Raw genomic sequence first — 11,323 nt, forward strand, 5'->3', positions numbered from 1 at the left:
TCATTGTTGAACTAAAGATTTGCTTTATAGAACAGTATAAACATATTTACATTCATATGTAAAGCCGTTTGTGATAAAGAAAATAAATATGTACATAATTTACATGAGGAAAAGTGAGTGGGAAAATGTTGCTGCCGCCATTCCTCACCCGCTCTCTTTGTTCTGTGTATGTTCAAAGTAATCAAAGGATTCATACACGGGAACCTCACACTGAAAGAGAAGCAGAAAGACAAACGTCACTTGCGCTGAATATAATAATGTGTCAGATAAGGCTGACGCTAAGCTTAAAGGTCAGATTATTAATGATGTGTTGAAAGACGGGAAGTTCAGTGCAGCGTTACACATGAAACAAAGGTTTTGAAACAGGACGGACTGAAAACCAGAAATGGATTTTTTTTTTTTTGGTCAACTATGTTTGTTTTGAAACCTGTACTGCCGTCATTTACGCCTTAACGTTTGTAAAATGATCGAATGAAGACATGAAAACAAAAACAGGAAGTGAGGTCTTGACAGTCATGAGTGAACACATTTATCTTTTGGACACTTATAATAAGGCCAAGGCTTTCTGTGACTTGCCAAATACAATCTCAAAACTATTAGATATTCAATTAGATTTTAGAGTTATTTTATATCTGCTCTTGCTACATTTAACACTGAGAGTAAGCTCTCTTCTGTTCTTTCTATTAATACTACTTTGTAAAGTGCCTTGATATACGCGTGACATGTACTTTGTTAACTGTGTGTCATCTCTGTACAGACGATAAAGTATAATTGATTTGATTAGAAATCATTAGAATGGCATTTTGGTATAGACTCACCCACTGAGTGGATTCTGTGGAGGAGCCGGTGTTGTGTTTGTCCATCTCTGCCTCCTCAGAGTCAAAGTGGGGAACCTCGTAGATCACCCTGGCAGCTTGTGCTGAACATACACAAAAAATGAAAATATAGACACATTTAAGCTTAACTTTAAATCATAGGGGTGTTGCAGTATCCACTCCACTCTATACCACTGATATTACTACTACAAGTACAGCATGGGCGCTCTTGACTATGATCACTGTGTCATTAGTTGTCTGATACATCCCACAGAGATAAACTGAGGTATACATATATATAAGAGGTATACCACAAGGTTCAATTCTTGGTACCGTACATTCCTCACAAAAAATTACCTGTATTTTTTATCTAGTTTTGAACTAGTGATCCTGATAAAGATGTTGTCAATTCTTTGCAGGAAGTACGTGTTCTTCAAATGAAGCCACCCTGTAATCATGCGTATACCACAAGGGTCAATTCTTGGTACCATACATTTCTCACTAAAATTCTATGCAGTTGTACCTTGTTTTGAAACTGGTGATCCTGACATAATAAAGATGTTGTCAATTCTTTGCAGAAAGTACGTGTTCTTCAAATGAAGCAACCCTGTAGTCATGGGTATACCACAAGGTTTGATTCTGGGCCCCCGTACATTTCTCCTCAAAAGTATCTGTAGTTCTATCTTGTTTTGAAACCAGTGATCACAACTTAATTAATAGGCCATAGATTATTTTTTTGCACCAATGTTTTGTGCTAAAAATCAAGCATTTTTTGTGTCATTCTGCACTCATGTTAGGAAAACAGTATAAAAGACTGCAGTGAAAACAAATTAGTACCACAGAGTACGTATATTGCATAAGAGTAGTTAATTTGTAATTACAGCAGTTAGACAGCCAGGCTGTATAAAATAGAGAAGTGCATCTGTTTCATCAGACACATTTACGAAATTTGATGGCGTCAATCATCATCATCATCGTCGTCTTTGGTGTTGGTTCTCACTGTTTCATGCAGTCACTGCTAACAATTATCCATTAATCTCTTTAAAGATAACACAGGATTAATAATCTGTTGTTATTATTATGCTTTGATTTGATATTATGATTATTTTTTGCGTGTCGTGTTTCCAGCACATTTTCTTCTTCACGAGATGTAGCCTGACGACAATGGAGCTAATTTGGTGATTTGTCTCTTTCTCTCTGACATCATCATTTGTGCACATTGTCTTAAAAAAATACAGTGTACCTTGCAAATGATTTGGGCTTTTATTTGGCCAGGATTTTTGTTGATTTTTGAAATTTTTGACCCCATAAAAAATGTCCATATTCTGTGGACAACTCTGAGTCAGCTGTACCGACTAAATTCCGTTCACTTCCATTGTTTTCAAGTGGATGTGAATGAAACCAAAGCGACCTGCACGGCTAGATAACCTCACAAGTTACGTGCTTTTGTAATTTGAGCAAACCACCTGTTGGATATCACAGCACCGTATTTATGACAAACCAGCAAAAAGAGTGTTTTATTTTTTCACACCTTTTCTGAGTCGCAGATAACAGAAACAGTAGAGCGCGCTGAGGAGGAGCAGGAGAAACCCCACAGCCGCAGCAGTTATCATCATGATGGAATGGTCTGGACTCTTATTAGTATGTCCACCTGGTGAGGGAAAAAAACAAACACAAACAAGGCATTACAATGACGACAACATGACTGTGAGAAAAAATCCATAACGTTAAGTTCAACGTTAAGATAAAGAAATATTTGTTTAAAACTAGACATGGACACGAGTACGACAACACATCACATCAATAAAGGAATCAGACTTTATTTATGAAGCACTTTTCATACAAAGTAGTCAAAGTGCTTCACAGGTTAAAACAAGAAAACCCCCACCATTCGACCATCACTGTGAACACATAAGACTAAAAAAATTAAACAAAGGGAACAAACAGAAGGAAGGAAGTGTCATAGATCTCACAAATCAGAGGTGATGCCATGTACTGAAAATACAGAGGGAACAAAAAAAAAATGTAAGAATTGAGAAACAAAGAAAAGAGTCAGAAAGTACAAGCCAATGTTAAAAGAAGAAACTAAAATGTTGATGCTTGATAAAATAATAAGAAAGGCTGTTAAATACATCAAATCCAGTTTTAGGCAGACTAACAAGACAACAAGTGGAAGAGATACACTGTTTTGAATGATAAAATAAAGGTTCAAGATAAAGCTCAGTTATAAAGTTAGGATCAGGTTAATATAAATGCCCATTGTGTTTAATATAAAATTTTTTTTTTTATTTATACATCGGCTTTAAGTGGAATACTGGCGTGTTGGACAGAATCAACCGTGATAAGTCAGGATTTAGGCGCTCGGTTATTTGGTGAGTGAGTTAAGGTTCTATTTCAGGTTCTATTGTTTTATTCTGTGGCAAAACAGGACATCAGCCACACTAACAAGCCACAGTGTTGGTGTCACGGTGTCACGTACCTGAGCTGCCTGTAGACGTCACTGTGATGACTGTACCATTTCCAAAAAGAGTCTTAAAAGATGGTATCTCCAAAGTCACCTTGCAAATGTATGTCCCTGAATCCTCTCCTGTGATATTTGAAAGGGTCAGAGTTGCACAGAATGGATATTGATTCTTCACCACACTAGTATTGTTCTCCATTTCTGTCTGATTTTTCAGCCAGAAGAATCTAATTTGATCAGAATCCTTGTGAGTGTAGCAGCAGGTGATGTTCACGGTCTCTCCCTCAGTGACAGAAACACCAGAAGTCTGGGTCACAGCACTGGCACCTGCCATTAAAACACCTGCAGACAGACGGACAGACAGAGTGGTCAATTCTTATTCACTCGGTTTAATGGCTTTTTTTTTGGCAATTTACAACAATGGACATGGTTTAACGTGCAGTGATGTGGCCATAACAACTTAAAGAACTTACAATTCGTCACAAACTATTGGCATAACTGGACCTATTCTACTTTCTATTATTTCAGCCGTGTTACTACTTACTCCAAGACGAGATGTCACAGAGAGAGGCCAGCAGCACGCTGCTCAGAAGAAGCTTCATCTTTTCACAGCGTTTCACCACAGATGAACCCCCCGCTCATGTCTTTATGTCTTCTCAAAGCCCCGCCCACCAAACACTCACACTCTCACACATGTTCACTCAAAAGAAGAAAAGTCACTCGGCATCACTGTGTCTTCACAGTTCCTCCACATTTATCTGCAGAGGTGTGAAAACCACAGTGTGTTCCCTTTTCTTTGGCAACACAGCAGATATATATATATACAGTATATATATATGAAAAAAACCTGCTCAGATTCCTCTGCACTGTTTTCATGACTGATATATCATATATACGCACCTGTGTTTCAACTATCAGGTGGCATTTTTCACCAATGCCACCAATGACATGGTGGAGCAGGAGAAGCACAGGCGTTATTGATCACACTTACGATTGGCTCTGTTCAGGTATTTATATTTCAAGCAACTTTTATTTCTCTAACATTTCCTCTAACTACCTTTGTTACTCGTTACTACCAAGTAAAATCAGAAGAAGAAGAGTTGGTCAGTACATGTCATATAAAGACTTTTACTTAAGTAATATAATAAAAAAAAAAGTGACTTCAACTTCTACCAAAGTGATTTTCTGGTAAGATACTTGTACTTTTACTTAAGTATCCCTTTAAGGTGCTTTATACAAGTCTGCAAAATGGCCAATTGTAGCAGTACTGCAGCAGATCACTGACTTGATCACAGGTGGTTTGGCGGGAACAGGAAACTGTAGGCCACGCCCCCAGACAAACACCCACAGGTTTGTGCAGCTATTCTTCACAGCACTGACTTACATTAATTTGGACAGCCTAAAACATAACATCAACCATTTCCTTAACCGTAACCAGTTAATGTCTGACCCTCACCTTAACCTAACCACACCTAACATAAGTAACATGCAACAATCTGCCGCATGACATTTCAAGAAACACACTACCTATATATAACATGTTATAAATTGATACAATGTAAAACCCAATACATCAGAAGAACAGTTGAGATCAAAATCAAACCAAATATCCTTTGTTTAGTCGACTTGGGTAAATTAAGTTCATAGTGCAATTGACTAAAATGACTTCTACTTTTAAGATGCAGTGTTTGTCATTAGGTGGTCTGGCAGTTGCGTTTAAGGACACGTGGGAAATGCAAGACTCTGTGTATATGCTGTGTTCATATGGGATTTTAACTAAGTTCACAAGACAAGCCCATTCAAACACCAGCTCCTGGTTCAGAATTACATGTGTATATCAGGATGTGTCAGGTACAGTAAACACAGGTTGTAACGACATCTACTCACATTTGCGGTTCCTCAAGGCTCTATTCTGGGGCCTATGTTGTTTAGCCTCTACTTGAGAAGAAAAAACAGTTTCATAGCTAAGCCCATTAAAGTGGTTGAAGATGTATTGTATCTGTCTGGCAGAGACTCCTTGAATAATACCCAAATTACATGTGGGGTTCCTCAAGGCTCTATTCTGGGGCCATGATATGCAGCTGTACATGTGATACCACAAAATGGTTCAATGTCACATGACTTACGATAATTAAACTAAGATATGTTAACCTATCGAGGTCAGTCTTAAACTGGTTTAAGATGTACCGTATGGTACATGGAAGAAACATCTTTACTAATACCCCACTAACATGTGGGGGTACCTCAAGGCTCTATAGTGGGTGCCATGTTGTTCAGTCTCGATATTTGATCAATTAAACATTACTTGATAATTAAACAAAGGTTAGACAGAGGTTTTAACTAATGATGCAAAGTCAAGAGAGATCTATCATTAAAACTGCTTTTTATCATCTGAAAAACATTATCAGAAATTGACCACTTCTCTCCCAAACAGATAAAGATTATGTACGCTTCCTCCAGATAACTCAGGTCCTCTTGTGTTTTAGGGATTTTTCTGTCAATTCACAAATGAGGCATTGGTCCCTTTTTTTTTGTTTTTGTTCTCATTTTATGACTTCAAATCTTACCTTTTTGCCAAGTGTCACATTTGCACATTCTGTACGAGCCATATGAAATTTTCTACGTGATAAAGTCTACATCAAGTGTACATTCAGTCTGCGTTGAGCTGCATTGTTTTACTCAAGGTCTGCTCGTGTGAAGTGGCCTAAGTGCTCGGCTCTGGCCCATGAGATAAAAAACAGGAAGTTCCTCGACCACAGACCTGCACATCTCGTGTCATGGTCGTCTTGTTTGTGTCAATGAGCTTCTCTAAACAGCTAAACAAACAGCTGCTTATTCACAGTTTGGCGTGTTAAGTCTGTTCTCGGTGTCTGAGACCTGTGATGGATTGTGTCCATGCTCCATGTTATACCCTTGAATCCTCTCATTTTCTTTTATATGAAATGCATTTGTTTTTAGCTGTACATCTACAAACAATATAGGTCTTGATCAATAAGGATAGTCAGCTAGTGAAGGATTAGGGGGAGATGAAGAAGAAGAAGAAAAGAGGTAAAACTAATGTGCAATAATTGTAATGTAATGTCAGTAATGCAACATTTACTGATGACGTTGCATGCTGCGACTGAATGTCTCTCACCTCATCTTTTCCAGCCACATGCGGCCCCATGAGACGATTTCCTGTGGACGTACATTTGTTTTAACCCTGAGAACACAGAGCTTTTCAGATGCTTTTTTCCATTGCTATGTTTAAACGTACAGTATATACAGAGACTATAAGAATGTGCAATACAGAGTGTCGTGTATCCTTTTTCCAGCACAACCTAGAGGCAATCTTCTGAAAAAATATTTATTATATTTTATATATATTATATTTATTATATAATATTATTTATTATATTTTCACCAACTATATAAACACAACTTAAGAAAAAAAAAATCAGATTGAATTTGTGAAATACGTCACAGTTCAAAGTTCGCTTGGCTCATTTTTATGAACAAAACTAAAATAAAAACACTGCACTATCTATATGCTGTTTATAGGCAATATAAAATGAATCATAACTTTCACTCACCAACAGATAAGACAAAAAAACATTTTGAAAAGCCTGAAGATGTGACCTATAAACACACACACACACACACACACACACACACACACACACACACACACACACTCAGGATGTCCATATAATAAATTGTGTATTGTTCCAATGGCAATTTACCAAGGGTTAAAATTAGAATCATTAGAGTCGACAGTTTTTTCATTATAATAATAATAATAATATATAAGGTTACATTTATCACATTATGAAATGTATTAAATTCAACATTTAATAATATATAAACTAAGATGTGGAGATTATCACTTTTCATCTAGTTTCATCTAGATTAGATTACAGCAACTTCGTCTTTGTGTTTTAACGAGGGCTCTTTAAATTCTAATTTAATTTGCCCTTGTCTTGTCTTGTGCACTTTTGTTAAAGCACTTTGAAAGTGAAAAGAAATAAAGTTTACTTACGAGTGTTTTTATTACAATTGTCTACATGTAATTATCATTTGAATGTATTGATTCTATTTTATTTGTCTGTTTTTGTTATTTATAGATTGATTTTGCACCATCATCATCATCAACAAAAACCTTTTACTTTGAAATGGTGTGCGGTATCCTCCTGATTATTTTTAATAATACATTTTATTTTTAAGCGCCTTTCTACCAATCAAGGTTGCTTTACATATTAAATAAGATAAATCAAACACACAAAAGTTAATATAAAATAAAACAGACACATTAAAAAATGAAAGGTGAAAAGTTAAGATGAAATCAACACAGTAGATGGAGGTTAAAAGAACTAATACAAGAATTTAAAATGCAGAATACTGAAAAAGATGGCTGAGGGGAGAGTGGGGGGAAAGGCATGATGGGTAGGCTAATCTGAATAAGTAGGTTTTAAATTGGGATTTGAAGGTATTTTTAATTGCAACTTCATGATGGACTCTCAAGATATAATTTTAATTTCAAATTACTGCAGCAACCGGCCCCTGGTTTATACAATCAGGTGAACATTATTATTATTATAATAATAATATAGTGGTGATCTTTATTCTGTTCACTGTACAGCTGCTGTTGTTATGATCCTCCCAGGTTATGTTTTTATTACAGAATATCAATTTTTGTAATGATTTAAAGGTAACGGATTCGCACTGTGATATTTTGTGACCAATTAAATCGTGGGGTTTTTTTTATGTGACATTGTGGGAAAAGACAATATTATGATCAGGCTCATGTGAAACAACAGCGCCATCCTCTGTCTGTCAGCGTGAATGTGAATTATGAGAGACACTTCTACTTTCTCTTACTGTATGTCACATGAAACAAAGTGTTTTAGGGGTTCAGTTGCACTGTAATAGTAGAAGTACGTTTAAATCACTTAGAGGAAACTGTGTACTATTAACTTAAACCGGGTTTTATATCGTACAGACTTTTTTTCCTGAAGACTTATGTGGCAGATTGTTGAATATTGCTTATAGGTGTGGTTAGGTGTGTGTGTGCGTATACATGTTATTCTATCCTCATGGGGACCAAAAAAAAAGAGGTTAAAGGGTTAAACACCTGGTTTTGAGGTTAGGGTTAGGCACTTAGTTGTGATGTTAAGGTTAGTGTTTCCTCATGGAGATAGAAAAACAAGTTCTTCTGCACCTGTGGTTTACTTTCCACAGCATCCATTTTGACACTAGTCACAGTAGGAACAGCACACATGTAAGTAATCACATCAACGGTGGTTGAGTTCCATTTAGCGGGCCTCACTTTCAGGGTGCATGCTGTCACACTGTCCGGACTTACAGTACATCACCTGATCACTAACACCTGGGCTTCTCCTGCTCCACCACCATGCGCAAAAGGGCCCATTTTCCTTTCTCAGCTACTTTCTTTCTTTCTTTCTTTCTTCTTCTTTGTATCCTGGCATTAGTGAAAAATGCCACCTGATAAAGTTTACATCAACATGACTTTGATGAATTCCCCTAAACGCAAATTATTTTCTTTCTGAAATGTGTGTGTGTGTTTTTGTCAGAGTAAAGACAGTAGAGGATTCAGGGCAATGAGAGTGACTATTTCTATAGCTGCTGTGTCCACTCTGTCTGTCCGTCTGTCTGCAGGTGTTTTAATGGCAGGTGCCAGTGCTGTGACCCAGACTTCTGACGTTTCTGACGCTGAGGGAGAGACCGTGAACATCACCTGCTGCTACACTCACAAGGATTCAAGGTTTTTTTCATATATATATATCTGCTATGTTGCCAAAGAAAAGGGAACACACTGTGGTTTTCACACCTCTGCAGAAAAATGTGGAGGAACTGTGAAGACACAGTGATGCCGAGTGACTTTTCTTCTTTTGAGTGAACGTGTGTGAGAGTGTGAGTGTTTGGTGGGCGGGGCTTTGAGAAGACATAAAGACATGAGCGGGGGGTTCATCTGTGGTGAAACGCTGTGAAAAGATGAAGCTTCTTCTGAGCAGCGTGCTGCTGGCCTCTCTCTGTGACATCTCGTCTTGGAGTAAGTAGTAACACGGCTGAAATAATAGAAAGTAGAATAGGTCCAGTTATGCCAATAGTTTTGAATTTTTAAAAGTGTTTGTGATGAATTGTAAGTTCTTTAAGTTGTTATGGCCACATCACTGCACGTTAAACCATGTCCATTGTTGTAAATTGCCAAAAATAGGCCATTAAACCGAGGACTCTGTCTCTCCGTCTGTCTGCAGGTGTTTTAATGGCAGGTGCCAGTGCTGTGACCCAGACTCCTGACGTTTCTGTCACTGAGGGAGAGACCGTGAACATCACCTGCTGCTACACTCACAAGGATTCTGATCAAATTAGATTCTACTGGCTGAAAAATCACACACAAATGGAGAACAATACTAGTGTGGTGAAGAATCAATATCCATTCTGTGCAACTCTGACCCTTTCAAATATCACAGGAGAGGATTCAGGGACATACATTTGCAAGGTGTCTTTGGAGATACCATCTTTTAAGACTCTTTTTGGAAATGGTACAGTCATCACAGTGGAGTCTACAGGCAGCTCAGGTACGTTCCACTTGTTCTCTTGATTTGATGTATTTAACCACATTATATACATTTAACCATATTTATGTTGGTAAGTTTTACATTTTAGTTGTATTTGCTGACTCTTAATCAAACTTTTGTGTCCTCTGTTTATCAATTCTTATATTATTATGTTATATTATTTCAGTACATTGCACCCTTATCAGTACATCATTATATTTATGATGAACTATTATTTAGTTTTTTGTTTCCTCTGCATTCTCTGTACATGGTGTGACAACGTTTAGTTTTGTTTTATGTGTTCTTAGTTATTGTCGATGGGCGGCGGCATCTTGTTTCATCTCTTTGAGTTGTCGCACTCATGTCCAGAATTTAAACTACAACACTATCAAATACAGCTTATTTTAAACAAAGAAACTAACCATTTTTTTTATCTTGAAATTGAACTTCTCTCCAAACTATTTTTTTTTTTAAATGTTGTCATTGTATAATGCATCGTTTGCGTTTGTTTTTATTTCCTCACTAGATGAACATGCATGCAACAACAATGCAGAAGTTCCCACTCATATCACCATCATAGTAGCCGTGGCTGTGGGGATTGTTCTGCTCGTCTTCATCTTCACTATTATATTCTGTCCGGATTTCGACTGCCTGCAGTAGTTAAAAATGAAGTCCATTGTGCAAAGCTCTGTACTCTGTGGTGTTAATTTGTTTTCACTGCAGTCTTTTCCAAAGATTTTTGATCTGTTTTCTGAAGGAATCTCACCAACTTAATATTTGCTTGTTGCCAGAAGTGTTTATATTTTGTATTTTTCTGCAGTTATGTTTTCAATAAACAGTTAAATTACAAATATTCTGTTGTAATAAAAACAGAAGTACAATAGCATTTCCACAACACGTGGAAACTCATTTAAAGCCGTATCTGTAACACCTAATGTCATTTTTTTATTATATTTTTTAATTGGTAAACAAATAGTTTAAAATTAATTAAAACGGAACTGTATGCATGTTATTTAACAATATACGTACATTCATTTTAACTAAAAGGTTGGGAAAGTTTTGATTTGTTTGGGGACTCATTACTGTGCTCCATTTTAGATGAAAAAATTAACATAACTAGTTAGTCCTACAGTCATTTGAAATACAGCTACTGCAATATGATGCAAATGACTTTTTTCTGGGTTTTTTTAAAAAAACAAGAAATTGGTTAAAGACCTTGCCAAGAAGCTGTGCCGTGGGTCAGGAAAATGGTTTGACCACCACTTAAAATCAACACATTCCACCGTATTGCACCAGCACAACCCATGCGTAATGTTCATTTTCAAAGTCTACTTAAATACATTTGTCACAGTGTTAAAGATCAAATTCACAGGTTGAACCAGCAGAGGGCGCACACCAACACCGTTTCAGAAGCAGACCCATGTGATTCCTCTTGGGTTTTTTTTTCTCATCACAAAATCACTTGGCGGTCACATCAGGATTGTAAGAGA

At 36.9% G+C, this 11,323-nt stretch overlaps 1 protein-coding gene across 2 annotated transcripts in view; it reads right to left on the reverse strand.

Annotated features, from left to right (window-relative positions):
- LOC131456516 (uncharacterized) overlaps positions 1-11,323 on the reverse strand; it is a 29,836-nt gene continuing 18,513 nt past the window's right edge. The window contains exons 1-5 of one of the 2 annotated variants that reach the window (XM_058624912.1): positions 3,821-3,925; positions 3,295-3,618; positions 2,347-2,466; positions 819-919; positions 1-210 (exon numbers count right to left, since the gene is read on the reverse strand). In XM_058624912.1, the coding sequence (XP_058480895.1) occupies positions 145-210; positions 819-919; positions 2,347-2,466; positions 3,295-3,618; positions 3,821-3,878 (669 nt within the window). In that variant the 5' untranslated portion in view covers positions 3,879-3,925 and the 3' untranslated portion in view covers positions 1-144. Of the gene's footprint in view, positions 211-818; positions 920-2,346; positions 2,467-3,294; positions 3,619-3,820; positions 3,926-11,323 lie in introns of those variants that run through there. The other variant, XM_058624913.1, reaches the window with a different exon arrangement.

Source organism: Solea solea, chromosome 3 (assembly GCF_958295425.1).
Source record: "Solea solea chromosome 3, fSolSol10.1, whole genome shotgun sequence".
Taxonomy (NCBI): domain Eukaryota; kingdom Metazoa; phylum Chordata; class Actinopteri; order Pleuronectiformes; family Soleidae; genus Solea; species Solea solea.